This window comes from Mustela erminea, chromosome 4, assembly GCF_009829155.1.
Source record: "Mustela erminea isolate mMusErm1 chromosome 4, mMusErm1.Pri, whole genome shotgun sequence".
Lineage (NCBI taxonomy): Eukaryota > Metazoa > Chordata > Mammalia > Carnivora > Mustelidae > Mustela > Mustela erminea.
Window position 1 is genome coordinate 10,413,200 of NC_045617.1, and position 22,880 is coordinate 10,436,079.

Genomic DNA, 22,880 nt, shown 5'->3' on the forward strand with positions numbered 1-22,880 from the left:
TCAAAATTTTCACTGAACCACTGGGGCTTTCCCTGTGGCAATCGTGCTGATGGCGGTGATGGCAACAGCGGCTAGTAATTATGCAACATTGTCTACTGCCACCCACTCCGTGCTTCCCGCATGGAAAGAGAAGCCTTTTTGTCTGACCTGAACCCCATGAAACAGGTAGTATTTTACAGGGGAAGAAACTGAACCACAGTTTCTTGCGTAACTTGCCTGGGGTCACTCAGCCGGCAAGTGGAGGAGTTGGGCTGGGAACCAGAAACATTCGTTCTCCAGAGTGCTCCCACTGAACGACTGTCCAGCTCTGCTCCCCACTGGACAAGGGCTGTTTTCCGGCCTCTACCCCACAGATGATAAATCTCGAGCCAAGGCTAGGGTTCACAAATCTAAATTTTTAGTGAACTTCCCAAAGCTGCCTGTAAAGTAAGAATTGCTGACTAACAACAATGTAGCATTTTCATTAAAGTTTTGATAATTACGGAATCACGGCAAAGTGGGGTTGAGGGATTGTGCCACTACCTAGTACCTTAGTGTAAAATTTCTCTGTGGCATTCCCAAGAGCTAGTTTAGCGTCCCTTCATGGTTGTAAAAAAGGTAGCCCTATCCTGCTGATGTCAGGAATGGTCCTGTTTGTCTTACTGTGGCTGCAGTAGCGACTCATAAAGGTCACCATCCACTCTGAAAAGAAGCGCGGACGCTGGCATCTCACGTTCTCTGATGGGCTGACTTACTGCCCAAACCCAAACCCCTCCCTCCCCAGACCAGAGAGCTGACCACCCCGGGCACACAAGCCACACACCTGGACACCTGAAGACTGTCACTCACATTTAGGGCCTGAATTCTCAGCCTGGAGGGGAAGAGGTTTGAGCACTCCCTGGAAATTCAAGTAAATTTTGCCTTTACTTTTCTGGGAAGAGGATCCCCAGCTTTCACCAGATTCTTAAGGAACCCCCCCCAAAAAACTAAAGGATAAAAACTGAACAGGATAATAGTATCAACAATGGGACTCACCAAAATTGCGAACATAATTTCAGAGAGATTGAAAACCAGATTAGCTACAATCTTTATCTAAATAACCAAAATAAAAATATAATGGCTAAAAATTATATTTTTATTATAAATAAATAAAAATATAATAACTAAAAATTTCCAAATAAAAACTTTTATATAAATATATATTCATATATAAATATATTTATATATTTGTATATTCCAAATAAAAATATAATTACTAAAAACTATATTTTTATTATAAATAAAAAAAATATAATTACTAAAAAATTTCCAAATACAGTTAGGGTCCAAATTATATATGCAATAGAAGTTCAGATTGCCTGCATAACTCTCGTCTAAAAAGTTTTCTGAACAGGACACCTTGCATTACTATATACACGCTTTAATTAAAGGAATAATATGAGGGACACATGACACATTTGTGTCATGTTCTTCAGCATGAGAAAAACCTGCTGAAACAGAATTTATGAAACCCATATGCTGTATAAACAGGTAGAGAGCTTGTTTTTGCCAAAGAGAGAAATAAGGTGCCAGAAAGATCCTGCCTCAAGCCTGTCTTGCCAACTCATCCCTAAAGCTGTTCAGGGGATCACTGTTAAAAAGTTGACTTCTCCATGAAATGCCTTTGGAGTAAAAGCTAAAACTACCAAACGAAAAAAAAAGACGACTAGATAAAAAACTAAAAGTAACCAGAAAAACATAACAAAAGAAATGAAAAGCCAGCTAGAGAGGGCTCTGTAGCCGTTGTTTTGAATTGTACCAATAAGACTTTCAAAATTAAATAAGCAAAAGGGATTCTGTTGAATTTTTTTTCTTTTTTTTACCATGAGCATATGTGACTTTTATAACCTTTAAAAAGAAGTTAAAATGGAGCATTTGGTCTATGAAATTAATCCTCTCTCTCCCCATTCCAGCTGTGATTTTCAGGGTATAAACTATGAGGAGAAAAATTTCTTAAGTCACCACCCACTTCCTATCACCTTTACTGATCTTCAGTGAAAGTAAACAGGCTATAGACACTCCTTCTCTAAGAAATAACAGAATCATCTGAAATTTTCAGAGGTTCCCTTATAGTTTTTAACATTATCTATATTACAATTAAGTGTTATGAGTACAGGAAATTTTTTACCTTTAAAAAGTCAATTAAATTTCTATTTGGGGAAAAAAGAAGGAGAAGAAAGACGGCTCCAGAAATTTAGGATTACCATCAATGACCTCGAAATTAAAGTAAAATTTATTAAAGCAAAATTATATTTCTGTAGCCTTTTTACATTAAAATAAACTCCTCAAATTTCCAAGGACATTCTGAGAATAATCCTCCCACTGCTTTTCTGTAGGGAAAGCTAAGGCTGAAAACCACTGTTCTGAAGCAAAGGGGATATTTCAAACACTTGCCAAGTGGTAAAATAGTGGGAGGTTCAGGTTCTTAGAGTCTCCTGCTGTGCAGGATATTAACCACTGAGTTAGAGAATCCTGGGGTCCCAGGAGAGAGAGGGGGTACCCTCTGAGTGTGTCAGGCCAGGGACTACTCCCAAACCACTCTGAACTACTGAGTTTCCACAGCAGTTCTCCCAGGATGATCCAGGGTTCCCAGTACCGGCAGCATCACGTGGAAACTTGTCAGAAATGAAAATGATCAGGCCATACTCCAAACTGAAGAAGCGGAAACTCTGGGAATAGCGTTCAACACAATCTGTGTTTTAACAAGCCTTCTGGGTAATTACAACGAACACTGAAGTTTGTAAAACGCTGGGCTAACAAATGGAAAACCTCACACCAATGGGCTTAAGCAAGAATATCAGTCTACCTCTAGAGCAAAATGCATCCCTAATATATATAAACAGTAATAAAGGAGACGGTAAAGCCTAGATTAAAGTAGAACTGGGATCAAACCCAAGCCCCACCACATTCAGGGAAAACTTGCTGTATGACCGCTCAGGGTTATTAATAATAAATGAAATAATATCCGCGGGCCACGCTAAAGTAAAAGACTAGAAAGAAAGCACTGGTTAGTATTTCTGTGCTCCAGAGGCCCGGAAACATTAGAATGCATCAGAATTGCCTATAAGGTTCAATGTAGATTCCCAGGTTCCCCCAAAGAGAACCATTTTTAAAAGATTCTTTTTTAAAAGACTTTATTTATTTATTTGACAGAGACACAGTGAGAGATGGAACACAAGCAGGGGGAGTGGGAGAGGGAGAAGCTGGCTTCCCACTGCCAAGCAGGGAGCCTGATGTGGAGCTCGATCCCAGGACCCTGGCTGGGATCACGACCTGAGCCAAAGGCAGGTGCCCAATGACAGAGCCATCCTGGCGCCCCTTAAAGAGAATTAATTTACTCGCCCCAATACCCGAGGTGATTTTGACACAGACAATCCCCTCTGATTTTCAGCATAGAACACCATGGCTGTACAGAGGTGGTTCCTGCCCAACTAGCAAATTCTAAAAGTAACCCTATTATTTCAAACATCTGCAGATAATCATCTTCTGGAACACAATATATAGAGTGCCTATTACTCTTAAGAATTTTTTTAAATCAAAGAAATTGATGAAGAACTTTCATGTCATATGTTATGTTTTACCTTCTTTTCCATACTTTAACAAGTTGAATGGGCACTGAAAGACAAAAAGGCAGCTAAGAGTAGAAGGGGGAAAAAAAAGAAACCAGGAAAAAGAAATTCCACAGTGTCCCTTGTGTCAGAATGTAAATTCAAGGAAAGCTGACTGTATGAAAAATATAATAAGCAGGGCGCCTGGGTGGCTCAGTTGGTTAAGCTTCTGCCTTCAGGTCCGGGGATCAAGCCCTGCATCAGGCTCTCTGCTCATTAGGGGGTCTGTTTCTCCCGCTCCCTCTGCCCTTTCCCCCAACTCATGTTCTCTCTTGCTTGCTCTCAAATAAATAAATAAATAGATAGATAAATAAATAAATAATCTTACGGGGGGGGGGGGGGGGGATGGTAAACACCTGGGTGGCTCAGTCTGCCTTCAGCTCAGGTCATGATCTCAGGATCCTGAGATCGAGTCCCGTGTTGGGCTCCCTGCTCAGTGGGGAGCCCAGTTCTCCCTCGAATGTTCACCCTGCCTGTGCGCTCTCTCTCTCTCTGACAAATAAACAATCTAAAAAATAAAATACATAAATAAATACATATATACATGTAATGAGCCTCAATGATACTTGTAATCGCACAGCCTTTGTTTTCCTCAACTTCTCTCTCTACCAATGGCTTCCTCTTCTACTGCCTGAGACTGTGTCACCCGGGCAAGGAATGAGGGAACAAGTCCCAAGCACACTCTCATGCCAGCACATCTGCCTGAGTCCCACAGCTCCAAGTCTGTCAGAGAAAGTGATAGAGCTGGAAGAGCGAAGGAAGAAGAAAGGAGGGGAGGAAAAGAAGGGTGAGGGCTTAGCTACTCTCACAGCTGTGTCAGAAGCACAGGGAAGGGTTGGGGGTGGGCAGCGTCCCCGCGTTTTAGACTTAATCCTGATCCAAACACATTTGAAGGTTCTCTTCAGCTTTTAATACAATGTATCTTTTTTAAAAGATTTATTTATTTGAGACAGAGAGTGAAGGAGTAGAGGAAGGGGCAGAGGGAATAAATTCTCAAGCAGACTCCCCATTCAGTGTGGCGCTGAGGCAGGGCTCAGTCTCATGACCCTGAGGTCATGACCTGAGTCAAAGGCTTAACAGACTGAGCCACCCTTGTGCTCTTACTACAATGCATCTTAAACAATGTAAGATTTTCCTCTTCTATCAGCAGGGCAGACAGTCATGGCCATCTGATTTGATCTTCCACACATTTCTAAACATTCCAGGTTCTCTGATAAACAGATGGCCAGACAGTATCTGAACAAGCCTGAAGCCAGGACCAGGAAACCTGCACATACTCCAGACCCAAATGGCTTCTGGGTTTTTCTTCCCAGAAGGAACTTTCCATCACCTTCCTAAAGTAAATTCAGTATTAAAAATATTGTTATTACTATATCATTTCTTACATCCCAGTTTTATTTTCCTTTGATTCTGGTACTTGAAAGAAACAATTTTTTTAAATATTTTAAACATGAAAATGAACAGCATTATCAAATTATAGTCCAATGCAGTTAGAGTCCCACTTATAATCCGAAAACATAAAGAGAATAACCATTCGAAGTTATACATCAAAGAGCCCCAAATTCTTGATTACTGGAAGAGAGCTATGTAAAATCTGATGATTTTTCTCTGGCTTTTCTCATTTTTATAAAATAAAAGCAAAGGTCTAGTCAGAAATAGTTGGAATAGACTACAGGATGAACCTGACTTCTACAGCATTAAAAACAGCAACGGGGGTGCCTGGGTGGTTCAGTCGGTTAAGCATCTGCCTCCCGTTCAGGTCATGTGGCTGCTGGCTCCTGGGTGCGTCACGCCATCTGCGAGCTCCCAGGAGTGGCTATAACCTGAGTTCTAAAAGCAGGTAAATGGTGCCCCAAGTCAATAATCAGAAATCAGTCTCGGAGTGGGCCTTGCTCAGACCTGGAAGTAACTTATAAGTATTCTCCTTGGATTCTCACAAGCTCTTTAAACTTAAAAGAAATTCCGCCTAGCAATGGCTCAAAGACTAAAGTAAGCAAGAAGAAAGGAGGATATTCAAAATTCAAACACAACCCAAGGCTGCACTAGTAATCTCCTTTAAAACAAAGAATAATTTTTATCAACCTATATTCCAACAGTGTTTATTATCAAGTTAATTAATAGATTCCTGTATTAATATCTAAATGCTAAGCAATCAATGGAAACGAACTCTAAATGTCCTTCTCTTTGTGTTTATAGCAAAATCTTACAAAACAAATGATATGAGCATTTCAGTGATTTAATACAGACTAGGATGAATTTTCCCCAATAGCTGTAAAATAATCAGCAGCTTATAAATTAACATTGTGTCACAGAAGTAATAAGAAACATAGATTAAATAATTAAATAACAACAATAATAAGGAAATATTTATGTCACAATGGATCACCAATATTCCTAATGAAACTTCGAACTCCTTTAAGTGACTTATTTCAGCAGCAAGTTATTAATCCTAAAGTATTTACACTCATACTTGAAAGCTATCTCCTTCTTTACAAAATGATTCCCGTTTGCCAAATATGTTTAAGTTTACCATATCTCCTTTTGAAAACTGCTCACCATGAAGAAGTCTAAATAAAGTGACATTTTATTATTTAAAAAAAATTTTTTTTTAATTTATTCATTTGAGAGAGAGCGAGAGAGCGCGTGCGCATTAGAAGGGGGGAGGGTGGAGGAAGACGGAGAAGCAGACTCCCCGCTGAGTAGGGAGCCCTGACCCAGGGCTTAATTCCAGGACCCTGAGATCATGACATGAGCCAAAGGCAGACGCTTAACCGACTGAGCCACCCAGGTGCCTCTAAAGTGCATTTTTAGAAAATATAATTCAAATACTTGTGTCTACCTATCCACATCAAAGTAGACTTACACTTCCACTTGGTTTAACTATTAAGTAATCCACTGTTAAAAGTTAATTGCTCAGCTTGTACTATTTTCTGTTTAAAGAAATTATTGAAAAACCTTTTATTTCATTTTTAATCACTAAGGAAAAGCAATATAAGGTACCAGTCATATTCCTTCTAAATGACCTTGACTACCTTTTTAAAGATTTTATTTATTGATTTGAAAGAGAGTGAGCGGGGGACAGAGGGAAAAGCAGGCTCCCCAGAACAGGGAGCTCCATCCCATGGGGCTCCATCCCAGGACCCTGGGATCATGACCTGAGCCGAAGGCAGACACTTAACCAACTGAGCCACCCAGGGGCCCCTGACCTTCACTACTTTAACCCAACTTCAAGTCTTACTCAGTTCCATTCATGGTTGGACGTTACCTTTGTTCTCACTAATAAAGAATTAGTCCTGCCCTCAGGATCATTTCTCTCACAAGCAACTCTTACTCATCCTTCAAAACTTCTGAGACACTTTCACCAACATCCAGTCACAGCTTGAAAACACACCTTCTCACCAGACTGTCATTATCTGGCCACAGTGATCCTTCCCCTTGACCAGAAGCCCCTTCAGGTTAGACACATATTTGAATTAATCACTGAAATCCTAACATATAAAACCTTTTCAGTCACAAAGGCATTCAGTAAATGGTTTATGTTTTCTTCTTCTAACCATTCTGTCTTCTTCAATTTTCCCAATAAACCAAAGGTTAAAAAAAAAAATTTAAAGATAAAGTTGGGGGCACCTGGGTGACTCAGTAGGTTAAGCATCTGCCTTGGGCTCAGAGCATGATCTCAGGGTCCTGGGACTGAGCCCCACGGTGAGCTCTCTGCTCAGCAGGGAGTCTGCTTCTCCCTCTCAATCTCCCTCTGTGCTCACTCTCTCTCTCTCTCTCTCTCTCTCTCTCTCTCAGTCTTTAAAAAATAATCAGTAAAAAGATGAAGTTGTACTTTGAGAAGGATGCATTCATATTACCCAACAGTTCTCTCAAGAATCAGAGAAGTCTCTCACCTAAGAAGAAAAGCTATACCTAAACAGCGAAGTTTAAAATTCTCCTATTGCTTTACACTTGGGTTTTTAAAAGATTCATCCTGATATATTCTCTTTAAATAAAATGGAACTTATTTGAATGGAGTTACCTCCTACAAATCTTCTCTAAAGAAAGAAAGATTTTTCTAGCTATGCAAACAGTGTAGTTTAAAGCCTGAAAACAGAGAAAAGATTCTGGCTGCCAACTGTCACAGTCCTGGAGGTAGAGCTGAATCAGCGGAAGACCACTGTCAGAGGAAAGGGTATCGACAGTCAGGCTGGTTTCCACACCACGTGACTCCTCGCAGGTTACCAGATTCTCGGCGACCTCCGTTTGGCACCTAACAGGTACGTTTGTTAGGAGGCCGTGGCTGAGAGGTCCAGGAGAAATCTGTGCCACAACAGACAACAGACAACAGGACCTCTTTCTTCTCCAGCATCTCTCAAGACTGGATTTTAGTAGAACAGGAAATAGAGATAAAAGGAAAAGATTGGAAGTGTAGGGGAAGGAGCAGCAGAAAGAGAGGGAGTAAGAGTCTGCTAAAAGACAACAGTGAATCAGGAAACAAACCCCACAGAACACTTCATGACCCAAAACTGAGGACATGGAAGGCAAGTGGAAACTTTGAAACAAAACAAAAAACCAAAAAGTGAAAACTGGCATTAAAGGACATCTTCCCTACTACACAAAAATCAAATTTTAGGTAAAGCAGTTTGAGGAAGCAAGCAAAGGTGCAAAAACATTTTAATATGGAAGCAACTTCTTCAAAGAGCTGTTCTCTTTTTTTTAAGCCTTAAAAATCAATACTCTTTTTAGAAAGGAGATGTCAGAGGGTTGAGTAAATACAACGTCCACCAACTGGACAGTGGATTTCACTGTTGCATTGGTCATTCTCCCTCGGCCTACGCTAGGAAGACTCAATCAGGCCTATTCTTACTTTGGAGTTCTATTTCTGACTTCCTAAAATGAGCAGAGGAAAGAATCAAGTGGTAATAAAAGCGAACAATAAGAATCTGTGATAATTTCGGAGTCTCTGAGTCAAAGGTCAATCAAAAAATTACAAACGTCCAACTGTGTACTTCTTGCCGATTAAATCAAATTTCTATTACCTATTCAATCTACGACCACAGTAACACAGCAGGCAGGTTCTAGATCTAGTTCAAAATTCTGTGAGGTCTCCTTAGCATTGCTGGGGCTCAAAAAACAATGATGTAGAATTCTTACTAAAAATAAAGTTAAGTGGGGCGCCTGGGTGGCTCAGTGGGTTAAAGCCTCTGCCTTCAGCTCAGGTCACCATCCCAGGGTCCTGGGATCCAGCCCCACATTAGGCTCTCTGCTCAGCGGGGAGCCTGCTTCCCCCTCTCTCTCTGCCTGCCTCTCTGCCTACTTATGATCTCTGTCTGTCAAATAAATAGATGAAATCTTTAAAAAAAAATAACAAAAAAATTAAAGTTAAGTACCATTGGAAAAATAAATATGAAAATGAATATAAATAAGAGAGCGGGTTGGAGGCATCATTTCTTAATACTTTCTGGAAAGGAATTTGGCAAAACACCAAGTTTTTAAAACGTGCTTGTTCTTTTACCCAGAAATTCCATTTGGGGAGTTTATGCGTAAAAACTTTTGCACACAACATACGCGCACCACCCGTGAAGCACAAAGAAGCCCCCTTTAAAAATGCTCAGGACAACGCTGTCTGCAATACCAAAAGCATTTTCAAAGTCTAAATACTTGGCAGTAAACATTTATTTTCTTCAATGCTGTAAAGTCTCCTTACTAAGTACTAGTGAATAAAAAATATTTTTGAATGACTAGGTCAACGTGTATATCGTATGTTTCTACTTTGTGCTAGGTACTGGGGACACCGCAATGACAAAACAGTCCTTCCTCTCATAATGCTTATATTCTAACGGGGGAGCCACGAGACGAGCACAGCAAGAATGCCGCATGTTACCTAGTGATCGGGACCACGGAGAAAAGGAAAGCGTGGTCAAGTAAAAGGAGCGCAGGGAGAAAGGGGGGTTGCGATGTTTTACACCGGGCGGTGAGGGAAGGCGGCTCGCCTGATGAGGCATCACTGCAGTAAAGATCTCGAGGAAGTTAAGTCTTCCCTGCAAGACTTCCAAGGAAAAGCCCTATAGCTATCTGGGAGCAGAACCTTCAAGGCCGAGCAAACAGTAAGTAAAAATGCCTTGAGATGAGCTCGGCAAGGTGACCAGTGTGAAAGAAGGTGGGAGCGGCACCAGCCATGTACGTCGTCTATATGGACACAACCAGGTGCGGCCCCAGCCACCGTACGTCGTCTATATGGACACAACCAGGTGCGGCCCCAGCCACCGTACGTCGTCTATATGGACACAACCAGGTGCGGCCCCAGCCACCGTACGTCGTCTATATGGACACAACCAGGTGCGGCACCAGCCACGTACGTCGTCTATATGGACACAACCAGGTGCGGCACCAGCCACGTACGTCGTCTATATGGACACAACCAGGTGCGGCCCCAGCCACCGTACGTCGTCTATATGGACACAACCAGGTGCGGCCCCAGCCACCGTACGTCGTCTATATGGACACAACCAGGTGCGGCCCCAGCCACCGTACGTCGTCTATATGGACACAACCAGGTGCGGCCCCAGCCACCGTACGTCGTCTATATGGCTACTGTGTCCTGCAGTGAACAAGGGCGCTGAAAGGCAGGGACCAGTCAGAAGCTCCTGGAACACTTCAAATGAGACATCGGGATGGCTTGGCCCGAAGTGGCAGCAATAAAACCAGTGCAATCTACTTAGATCCTAAAACCATAAAATGGGTTTGAAAGGAAAAGATTCAAGGAAGACTTCGAAGTCTCTGACCAAAGTGTTACGGAGGATTTGCGATAGAGGGAAAATACAGAAGGGCACATTTGTGGAAGAAGAAGTGAGAGTCCTGAGTTTTGCTTTGGACATACAGGGTTCCAGAAGCCTGTTAAGACATTCACTGGGAGATGCCAAGTAGGAGCTGGGCATACAGCTACAGAATGGAGGACAGAGGTCCAGGTTGCAGAAATACGTTCCAAAGTTCTAGCTTCTAGATGATATTCAAAGCCGCAAGGTTGAATGAGATCGCGCAGGTAAAGTGTGTAAGGACTAGAGAAGAGGCTCCAACACTGAGACCAACCTTTGGAGGTTGGGGAAACAAAGAAAAACCAGCAGAGGAGAGCACAGAGTGACCAGCAAGGTAAAAAGAGAGGCAGGAGAGAGCAGTGTCCCAGAAAACAAGAAGGAAGATATCATCGCCTGCATCGAATGCTCCCAACAGGTGAAATATGGAAGCACAACAGCTGCCGACTGGACCACGTAACAAGCAGGACACGGGCAGCTTTGAAAAGAGCTGTTTCGGCAGAGTGGTCAAAATAAACGCCTATCTGGAGCCAGTTCAAGGAGCTGGTAAATGACCATGAATGAATGAAGAAATAGGCTGCTATTGATTTGGGTCAAGAAAGGTGGGTTTGGGGGCACCTGGGTGGTTCAGTCCATTAAGCATCTGCCTTCAGCTCAGGTCCTAATAGGACTGAGCCCCCGCATCAGGCTCCCTGCTCAGCGGGGAGTCTGCTTCTCCCTCTCCCTCTTCTTCCCCACCCGTGCTCATCTGCTCATGCTCTCTCCCTTGCTCACGCTCTCTGCCAAATGAATAAATTAAATTAATAAATTAATTAAAGCTTAAAAGAAAAGTGGGGTTTTTCTGTCACTCCCATGAGAACTCCACCATGCATGGCACAGCATCAGAGGACCGTGAAGTTCTAACCAGAATATACCAGAAGGCACAGCATATGTGCAGACACACGTTGGTTGGTATGTTAAGTTCTCCCAATTGCTCCCATGTCTCTGATGAAATAGGAGGAGACATGGACATGGGTCTCATCAGAGTTGCGGAAGTCAGTTTTTAAGATCTGGAGGGGATGGCACAATGTAGTAAGAGTCTACACAAATGAGTGACTAGAGAGTGATGGATGAGGAATTTTCAGTGGGTCAGGAGGAAAGGGATGACAGGAGGGCTGTGAGAAACAGTGAAAATGAGAAAGGATCAGGGTGCCTGGGTGGCTCAGTCGGTTAAGTGTCTGCCTTCAGCTCCCGTCATGATCCCATGTCCTGGGATCAAGCCCCGCACTGGGCTCCCTGCTCAGAGACGAGTCTGCTTCTCTCTCTCCCCTGGCCCCTCTGTTCATGCTCTCTCTCTCTCCCTCTCTCACAAATAAATAAGTATTTTTTTTAAAAAATGAGAAAGGATCAATTGACTCTACATCTCCCTAAGAACAGAGCCACCATTTCAGATTTTTTTGATGAGCAAAGACACATTCAGAATATCTAATCTGCTATATGCTGAAAAGGGTAATTTATTTTGTCATTGATGTAACATCCTTTATGGAGAATTTTAAAATATCATATATATTACATGTTAATTGTAGATAATTTAAAAGATAAGGATAGAGTCCAAAAAAAAAAAGCTATAATGATTTAGATAACATTCTTACTGATTGCTACTATGTGTATATTATTTACACATTTATATTGTATATAAATGTGTATATTATTTACACATTTATGGTATCTCCACACCTTGGGGTAACTTGCCTTTTCTGTTAAACAACTCTGTGAACATGTCATTAAAAATGTTCTATATTGGGCTTCTGGGTGGCTCAGTTAGTTGAGCTTCTACCTTCGGCTCAGGTAATGGGCTCAGGTAATGGTCTTGGAGTGCTGCAATCCAGCCCCACATCAGACTCCCTGCTCAATGGAAAGCCTACTTCTGCTTTGCCCTCTCCCTCTGCCCCACCCACCCCGATGTTCTTTCTCTCGCTCTCTCTCAAATTAAGAAATAAAATAGTTTTAAAAAATCGTCTGTATTTTCATTTTATATAATTGCTGTCATATGGTAATAAATGCCATGGATTTAAACCCTGCTCATGATTTCAAGTTGTTCATACAATGTACCTGTATCCCTCATTTGCATGGCGAGTTCACGGTTACTACACAAAATCACACAAAAAGTTAATTATTTGCCTGAGCCTAGAACTCCACTCCATTTTGCATGTAAAAACAAACCACTCTTAAATTAACAAATTACTCTTAAAACGAATTACTCTTAACAAATTACTCTTAAAACTCTTAAAAATATATTTTCCAGGAATAAAACCACTACATATATTGAGGAAAGATTATATTTTGTTTTGTTCAGGCTTTGATCAAGAGTTGCTCACCATCTTAAAAGATAAGTCACCATTGACAACCCTACTTAAGACACTGGAGTTGCTAAAACAGCACTCAGTTTGTAGTTCCAAGCTCAGTGACCCCACATGTACATACAAGTGCCAATTTCACAAGTCTTCCATATAATCATGCCTCGGCATTTAATTAATATGATAGTTTACCCATATACACTTACTGCATTATTCTGACTTGTTTGAAATTTTGTGTAGGTAATGTATTATCTATGAATTTGGTGTAGATCACATATTAAATATGAATTTTATTTCCAAAGAATAAAGGAGGCATTAGAAAAGTTTCATTATAAAATGGGAATGTATGGTCTGTATGTTATAAGCTATTCTATTACATGTTGATTATCATTTTAAACTGTGTAAAGGATATCAAATAAAGAGCCAGAAAATAAAAGAGGACCAATTCTAGCCATGTGGCAGATTAGATACTTGAAATGTATTTAAATTGACTTAAATATCTAAAACACTGGATAAAATGACTTAAATGGATCACAGACTTGGCATGAATGCGAGTGAAACCAAAAACACACAGGAAGTAAACCAAGAACACAGAAAGTAAGGACAGTACAATAGAAGCTGACTGGCTCTACATGTTAACTTTCCACTGGATGACTATACAGGGAAAAGGAAAAGTCCAGGGCCTGCCAAAAGGGAATAAATATGAGATCATACATCTCAAATAAATTAGAGACTAAGAAGGGCTATCCCCATCATCTGAGAACATGGAAACACGTTAAAGAGAACAGAGAAATACCTGCCTTGAACTTGATACTCAGAGGTAGGAAGAATTTAAAAATGGCTCCACTGAGAATTAGCAACCGCAGGCTAACCTTCATCAGGGTTTCTGGTCAAAATTAACACTTAACGGTGTGGTCTGCAAAAACCTCAAGAAGACAATTCTATTTAAAGTGGTCCCAGAAGCCATCGCCACCTGAAGCCACTGATCAATCTTGACATCACTACTGTGGAACCACAGCACATGATGTTTAACCGGATGCAACAGGCTCACGGCATTACCTACGAAGTGCTCACACCACGTCAGGCAGTAACGACGGGTAACAAACTGCCCAGAACTGTGGTGGCCTAAAGCCGCGAGCAGGTGTCATGCTCCCCGATTCTGTTACAGAGCAATCTGGACAGAGCACAAAGGAGGAGGCTTGTCTTCATCACAATGTCTCTCCACGCTCAGCTGGAAGACAGCGGACGGTCATGGACAGGCAGGCTTAGAGGCTTCCTCACCTCACAGGAGCATCGCAGACCCCGCGACTGAACAGAAAAATGCCCTTCGTGTTGGGAACGGGATTTACAACCACCACAAACAAAACTGTTTATCTTACAGGACTAGAAGAGCTACATGAACAAATTAAGCCACATCAAGAGAAAAGAACCACACGAAACCATTTCACAGGAGAGTTGACTCAGTTTTTCAATGTTCCAAAGGCTCTAATGCAGATGGGGGGAAGAAGGAACCATTCCAAATCAATGTACTAGATTTCTTTGAATTCTGCTTGAAAAAAAGATACTATAAAGGCATTCTGAGGACAGCTGGGGATATCTGGATATGCCTAGCCTAGTAAACGCAAGGAATTATGGTGGCATATGAGTACTCACTATATTATTTTGCTTAGAAGCACAGTAAGAATTTTTTTATAATAAAAATACAAAATAAAACACAAAATATAGTTCCAGATGACTCAAGTCCAAAGGAAACTGCAAAAACATACATTAATCTTTCTGAGGGAACAGAATATAAACCCAGACCTCAATAAAACTGTCTTCTTTAAAAAAAAAAGGGGGGGGGATTTTTAGAATGAAAAGAAAACAGAAATAATGCATATCAAAATTTGAGAGATTCAGCCAAAGCAGTACTTAAGAGGAAATTGTTTAGTCTTCCCTTTTGCTCCATCAGACACACCTGTTTCGAATAAGCTAAGCATTCACTTGATGGAATAAAAGAACAGCAAAATAAACGTCAGTAAAACAGGAAGCAAGACATAAAGCAAGAAGAGAGTTTAACTAAACTTTCAAAAAAGAACATGTAATAGGGCAATAACCAAAGTTGTTTTGAAGAGCTGAACCACTGACATGATTAATCAAGAATTTTAAAAGGGAAAAATATGAATTAAAATGCCAGGGCATGTGCGTGGCTCAGTTGGTTAAGCGTCTGACTTTTGCTTTTGGTTCAGGTCATGATCTTAAGAATCTTGAGATCAAACCCCACATTGGGATCTGTGCTCAGTGGGCAGTTGGCCTGAGGTTCTGTCTGTCTGTCTGTCTGTCTCTCTCTCCCCCCAACCCATGCTTGTGTTCTCTTGCTCTCAAATAAACAAAATCTTTAAAATAAAATGTCTTAAACTCTGGATGGTACAGAAATTAATTGTAATATGTATGAACAACTTTGTTAATAAATTTTAAAAATTGAATGAAAGATAAATTCTTTATATGTAGAAATATATATGTGTTGTATGTAAATACTTATATACACAAGTATATTTATAATTTATATACATAACATATATACTTATACATATATATTAAAGGAAAAGATTGACTCAAGGAGAAATTGGTAACTTGAAAACACCTATATTCACAAAGGAAATAAGATCAAAAGTTTAAAAAAAAAAAAAACAGGAAAGGGACAGAAGCTAAAAATCAAGGGCTACACATGCCTTTATAGTTTTACAGACACTTCGGCCATTCAAAAAACAAGTGACTCCAAACTTTAACAGAAACTCTCCTAGTAGATTTTAAAAAGAGACTAGTCTCCAATTCATTTTGCAAAACTCCATAATACAGACACCAAAACCTTACAAGGATAATCACAAGTCAATCTCATTCATGAATACTGATTCAAGAAACCTAAAGAAATGTCAGCAAAACTGATTCAGTGATGTATAAAAAGATACTCTATCACATGACTAGGTTTATTCCAGAAAGCATATTTAATACTTTAAACTAAAGACACACATAATATACTCCCAACAACAGATTATAAGAGAAAAACAAAGGGATAATATCAATAGTTATTTAATTACTTTTAAAGATTTTATATATTTATTTGTCAGAGAGAGAAAAAGAGCAGGAGTGGGGCGAGGGGTAGAGGCAGAGGGAGAAGTAGATTCCCCACGGAGCAGGGAGACTGATATGGGGCTTGATCCCAGGACCCTGGCATCATGACCTGAATATAAGGCAGATGCTTAACGAACTGGGCCACCCAGGAACCTCAAGTGGCTATTAGTTCTATGCCTGCAAGGAAACTCATTCTGCTAATGACCTTGGATGTGTATCTTTCCCCACTCAAACCTCTGATAAAGGGCAGCCCTGCTGGCATCTATTTTTTTTTTTTTTTAATTTACTTGTTTGAGAAAGAGAGAGAGATATTGAGACAGAACACAAGCGGGGAGGAGAGGGAGAAACAGGCTCCCCACTGAGCAAGGAGCCCAATGCGGGACTCGATCCCAGGACCCTGGGATTAAGACCTGAGCTGAAAGCAGATTCTTAACCAGCTGAGCCACCTAACCATCCCCAATAGTTGCTTAAAAATAAATGAATAAATAAATAAATAAATAAAATTTGGCATTCATTCATGATAAAATCCCTTAGCAAACTAGAAAAGGAGGGGAACTTCACTGCCCAGTAGGGGGTCGCCACTAAATAAATAAATAAACAAACTTGTTTATATTAGTATACAAACATTATACTTAATGATGAAATGCTGAAAGTCTTCTTTTTAAGTCCCAGGGATAAAACAACAGACAGCCCTGGGGCACTTGGGTGGCTCAGTCAGTTAAGTGGCTGCCTTTGGCTCAGGTCATATCTCAGGGGGAAATTGCTTCTCCCTTTCCCTCTGTGCTCACTCGCTCTCTCTCAAATAAATAAATAAAATCTTTAAAAAAAAAAATGGACGAGATCACTTTTTGACAACAAAAATGACTGAACACTCATCGCTTCTAACTACCTTAAGTGGCCATAGCTTCTTTATCCATGACCATCTGGCCCCACCTCAATTGTCCTCTCTCATGGATAAAAGTTAACACATCTAATTACCAAATGTCCTAGCTTCTTGAGAGCAGCCTATCCAGGGCCTAATCCCTCTTAGAATCACCCAGCATGCTTCCCACACCCATTTTTCTATGAGGTTCTCGAGGCTCTCAGGAATGTATGTATTCTCTCCGGGCTGTAACAACCCAAACTAAATAAACCCAACTTGTTTCATCATAAGCGTGTTCTTCATCTGTGGTCAGTGGGCTTCAATAAGGCAAAAATTATTCAAATTAGGTACTTATTTTTGTTTTACTGTTTCTCTTTTACAATTACCATCTGCCTCACAGAAAATGAAAAGGGTAAGTGTAAAAAAAAAAACAAACCCATGATTATAACAACAAAAAAGAAAAAAAATCTTAGAAAAAGCATGCTAAAGAATGAAGAGTTTATTGTTACTGTTGGCTTTACAGACATCATTACTGATGTCCATAATAAACACAATAGCCAGAAAACTCTGAAAAAGAAGAGTAGGGAGGATATACTAACCCTAAAAACAATAAAGCAGTAGAGCATCAAGGCATTAAAAGAAGGGTCAATGAAAAGAATAAAAACCCCAGAAGAACCCCCAAACATTTTACCTAAGGAGATTCAGCAAATAATGAAAGAAGCATCTCCAATACATTGGGGAAAGGTAACTGTAATGGTTAATTTTGTGTGTCAACTTGGAGAGTGTTTTTGGATGAAATGAACATTGCAATCAGTGACTTTGAGTAATGCGGATAGGCCATCAGTTGAAGGAGTGAATAGAGCAAGAAGACCAGCCTCTCCAACTAAGAGGGAATTCTCCAGCAGACCAACTTCAGATTTCATGTCCACCGTCAGCTCTCCCGGTTCTCGGGCCTGCCACACTGCACACCTGCGACTTGCCAGGCTTCGTAACTGTATACGCCAATCCCTTAAAGTAAATCTCCTTAGCCTAACCAAACACACACACACACACACACACACACACACACTACACACACAGAATTTCTCTATAGACCCCTAACATAACAGCCTACCTAGCAAAGAAACAATTAAGCTGGATTGGGGCAAATGAAATGCAAAAATGAATCCATGAAAATCCTACAAAGTAACACAGGAGAGTTCCCTTGTAAATTTTGGAGTATGGAAGACTCATATACTCACTAAATAAAAATCCAGAGATTGCAAAAGACTGATAATTCTGAGTACACAAAAAATTCTTTAAATTTAAAATGCCCCTTCGGCATGACCAAATAAATAAATCATAATGTCAAAAGATAAATGACAAAATGGGGTTGGGTGGTTAGTAATTCACATCATAGAGACCCAGTCTCCCTATACATAGAGTTTTATTACATTAATTTTTAAAAGAGCAACAACTGAATAGAAGAATGCAAGATAAAAAGATAAGAATTCACAATCAAAAAAAAAAAAAAAGGAAAAGCAAATGCTTTCAAGTATATAAGACATTCAACACAACTCAAAACAACATAAATGCAAGTTAAAATTACATTACCAGATTGGCAAAAATCCAGAAACTTAGTAAACTATGCTACCAGCACATGTGTAGGCAAACAGGTACTCTCACGTATTGATGGTCAGAGTATACTAACTGGCACAACCCCCCCAAAGGAACAATCTGGCAATATTTACCAAAACTAAAACTGCATCTACCCACCGACCCACTAATGCCATTTTCAGGAATTTATCATACACATATATCTGCATGTTTATGAAACGAAACATACACAAAAAGTTTATCACGGCAGTATTGTCTGACTCACAAATAATTAAAAATAGTCTAAGTGACCATCAATAGAGAACTGGTTAAATCTCATCACAGTATGTCCATAAAGTGAAAGGACGCTCTGAAGAAGAATGAAGGGCCACTCTATTTCCTCCTCCGGCAAATCTACAGAAACTCTATCCTTCAGAGGGTGGGGGGCAGAGGATGACAAAGAACACAACAGTGTGTATGTCACAGTACGTCACCATTTGTGTAAAAACAGAGTAAAAATTAAATGTGGCATCTTCTTGCTTCTTTGTATAAAGATACTCCAGAAAGCTGTACGAGAAGCTTGTAAAGCGGTTGTCTGGCAAAGGCTGGGACCGGTGGTGACCCCGCGGGGATGACCGTTCGGGGAGATTCCTATTTGTATCCTTTCCCTTGGACTTACTCATCTTTGAAACATATGAATGTATTGATTATTCAAAATATAACACTTTAACAGATGTTAAAGACCCAGAGTGAGGTATCTTAATGGAATCCTAAAATTACTTTTTGTATCAATCACATTAACAAAAGACACGAAGTATTATTTGCTGATTGATTCCCTAATATAAAAATCAATACGCCATGTACTGTGCGCTGTTTGGAAACAAAAGGAAAGGCTGCAGAAAAAACGTTCTCTCTTTTAGGAACTACTGGCTCACTACATTAAATATAGTTGAGCTTCTTTGGTTTTTCAACGTGTGTGAATTCAGAATGACAAATTCTTATTAAAATTCAGTTCGATTGAAAATACTCTGTTGGTTATTTTTACTTTGTTCTGGGATAGAGTTTGAGGGGATTGCTGTTTTGGGAGGCACTAACCACATCTAAAATGCTAAATCTTATTTCCTAGACAAACTTTCCAAATCTATCTGAACATCTAACTCCCTAAAAGCCAAAGTTGTTCCTATCAAACAAGACCCTCTGCTTCGCCTGCCTAACCGTCTGTGACTTAACCTCTTCGTCCCACAAGGAGTGTAATGAAACTTAAACACTTAGACATTCTACAGGTAAGGAATATGAATACAAGAAAAACTTTCCAACATAGTCTGAAGAATTTTTGTCTTCCTCAGGATATGGAGAAATGACAGTATTTATGTTGGAGAATCATGGTTATACAAACTGTATTTCCTAACAATGATTTACTACATTCAAATCAATAAAATAATAGTACCAAAGCATAAAATAGACCTAAATGCAACACATTAAGATAGTATTCATTAAAGTAAGATTTCACCTGTAGTATTCTTTAAATATTTAAGTGTGAAGGATATTAAATAACTAATTGCCATGTGGTAGAAGTCATCAGTGAATGCTTCATAAAGGAAGTAAATTTGAGCTTGGTCTTAAAGGAAATGACAGGAACTCAGAATCCTTAATCAAACTGGTTTTTCAGTCAGAGATTCATTTTAGCACTAAAGCAAAATGACAAATGTAATCTCTCTATTCAGTCCATCTTACATTTTGATGGCATGACATAACATTCTAGATCTACCCAGAAGTTCAGTAAGGTTTGGAAAGCCCTTGAAAAAGCCTGTAATTTATATATCATAAACCCAGATATCAGTCTCACTTAAAAAAGAAAAGATATTGGAAGGTTATTTAATTTCCCCACATCTTAATAAAAGACTAGACCACATAACTCTGAAATAATATACATTCCTACCTCCATATATCCCTTTATATAATACCAGAATTTTGAAAACATATACCAAAAAACCACGATTCTACAGGATCTTCGATCTCAGCTGTTGTTTTTTTTTTCCAGATTTTATTTATTTATTTGACACAGAGAGAGAGAGATCACAAGCAGGCAGAGAAGCAGGCAGGGAGAGAGAGGAGGAAGCAGGCTTCCTGCTGAGCAGGGAGCCCGATGAGGGACCTGATCCCAGGACTCTGGGATCATGATCTGAGCCAAAGGCAGACATTTAACCGACTGAGCCACCCAGGTGCCCCTCAGCTGTTGTTTTAAACATGTTTTCTTTAAAGTCATAAGACTCTCGGGGCATCTGGATTGCTCAGTCACAAACGGCTGCCTTAAGCTCAGGTCATGATCCCACGGTCCTGGGATCGAATCCCACACCGGGCTCCCTGCTCTGCAGGGAGCTTGCTTCTCCCTCTCGCCCTTCTTCCCACTTTCATGCGCTCTCTCACTAGAGGTGCTATGAAACGTTTCTCTGGATTCAGAGTAAGAGTCCTGAGCTCACTGCACCTTTCAGGATCACTCAGTGACAACCTCTAAATCAAGATGAGACTGAATCATTTCATCAAATGCATATGTACTATTTTTCTACAAATCACATAAGCTGAATATATGGCCCAATTACATAAAAATTATTTAATGAGGCTAATTTATTTATTTTTTTAAAGATTTTATTTATTTATTTGACAGAGAGAGATCACAGGTAGGAAGAGAGGCAGGCAGAGAGAGAGAGGAGGAAGCAGGCTCCCTGCTGAGCAGAGAGCCCGATGTGGGACTCGATCCCAGGACCCTGAGATCATGACCTGAGCCGAAGGCAGCGGCTTAACCCACTGAGCCACCCAGGCGCCCCATTAATGAGGCTAATTTAAACTACAAACTGATTAATATTCTTAAAGTACATGATTCCCTTTAGTTTCTTAATGTACCGTAATTGAAGTGATTATCTGTCTATAAGCTCCTTTAAGAGAAATAACACTGCCCAAGGCAACAGTGTTTGGACATAGTAGCACTTATCATTAAAACAAAAACCAAAAAAAAAAAAAAAAAAAAAAAGCTCAAGATAAAAAATACCATGTAGGTGCCAACGAGCAAGGTTAAACGATCAATAAAACCATCTTTCTGAATGAGCATGTTCCTCCCACTCTTCAATTTCAAACATCCATCCATAAACAAACAGATTAGGTTCAGTTTCACACTTTTCTCAAAACTGTATTTTTTCCCACTGAGATCAGACCTTTTTAAGCAGGACAGGCAGAGGACTCGAGCCCAGCCTGGCACACCTGGAGGGGGGCCCGGGGGCTGGGGGGGGGGGCGGGGGGGCCGGGGGCCTGGGGCGGGCGGGACGCTCACCTGCTGCGGCGGGTACCTCTGCTGGGCCTGGGCCGGCAGGTACTGGGCCTGCGGGGGGAGGTGCGGAGGCGGCGGCTGCTGGTTGTAGAAAGGCTGCTGGCCCTGCTGGCAGTAGGCGCTCACCCCCTGCTGTCCGTACTGAGGGGGCATCTGTCAACAAGTCAAGCAAAACAGGCGACAGAGTCAAAATGGGCACACGCAATGAGAGCAAATATGGTTTCGACTCAGCAACACCAAGTGGGCTCCTGGCTAAGCCACTGAATTCAGTATTTTTCACCCTCTCTCGTTACATGAAACGTCATACTGCCTTGTATTCACATGTTATCAGTCAAGTAAGGTAATTCGGACTGTTTTAAAAAATAGGATTTCATCACATAATGAAATATGGATAGCCTCATAATAATCGGGGGTGGGGGAATCTCCTAATACTGACATGAAAAGACCACCTCTGCTGAGTCGGTGAATCAGTGTATGGTACACCTGAAGCTAATAAAACGCTTTATGTTAAGAAGAAGAAAAAAACCCACTGCTAAGAAAGTCAAAGAAGCATTATGTTAATCCGTTCTCCTGCAATGCTCAAAATTAAAATGAACTCCAACCAGCCAAGCCCACTCACTGATGCTCTGTAGGATGCTTGTGGCTTGGCTACAGGTATAGGGCGTGGTTTCATTTCAGCTAAGGTCCAAAAGTCCCAACTACATAGGAGCATACACGGTAACCGGTTATTAGCAATTCCATTTACTGCTTCTGCTAAAAAGAAACTACACTGCTTTACAACCAAAGACAACCCTTTTAGAAGACAGTATTATGTCTATAACGCCATATAACCAACAATGTGAGTTCTTAAAGGAAAGCTACTCGTATCTAATATTAGAACAGTATTTTCCTAGTTGATAAAACAGGTAATGGTGGAAAGCAAAGTGTGCTAGACACAAATGCCAGATACAGACAAAAATGGCCCAAGTGAGCTTTCTCCATCTCTAATTTACGTGAACCTAAAAATCCTTAAAATATTTGCTCAAAGAGAAGTCCTTCCTCATGCCATAAATATACCATGGATGATATTTTTAATTTTTTTAATGAAAAATCGATTGCCTTTTATTTTTCCTAATTGGGAGAGAGAAGCGTAGGGAAAAAGAAAAACAAGGCATGGGGATGGCAAAAAGCACTCTGTAGAGGAGGACAGTGAAGTCAGCCTGTTAGTAATACAACACGGCCCCCTGGAGAATCCCAAGAACTAGAGTGCCATAA

At 40.5% G+C, this 22,880-nt stretch overlaps 1 protein-coding gene across 8 annotated transcripts in view; it reads right to left on the reverse strand.

Moving 5' to 3' along the window:
• The window catches only part of ARID1B (AT-rich interaction domain 1B), a 440,654-nt gene that overhangs the window by 291,774 nt on the left and 126,000 nt on the right, over positions 1-22,880 (reverse strand). For all 8 annotated transcript variants that reach the window (XM_032338637.1, XM_032338633.1, XM_032338636.1 and 5 more), the window contains one exon: positions 21,630-21,779. In XM_032338637.1, the coding sequence (XP_032194528.1) occupies positions 21,630-21,779 (150 nt within the window). The remainder of the gene's footprint in view (positions 1-21,629; positions 21,780-22,880) is intronic.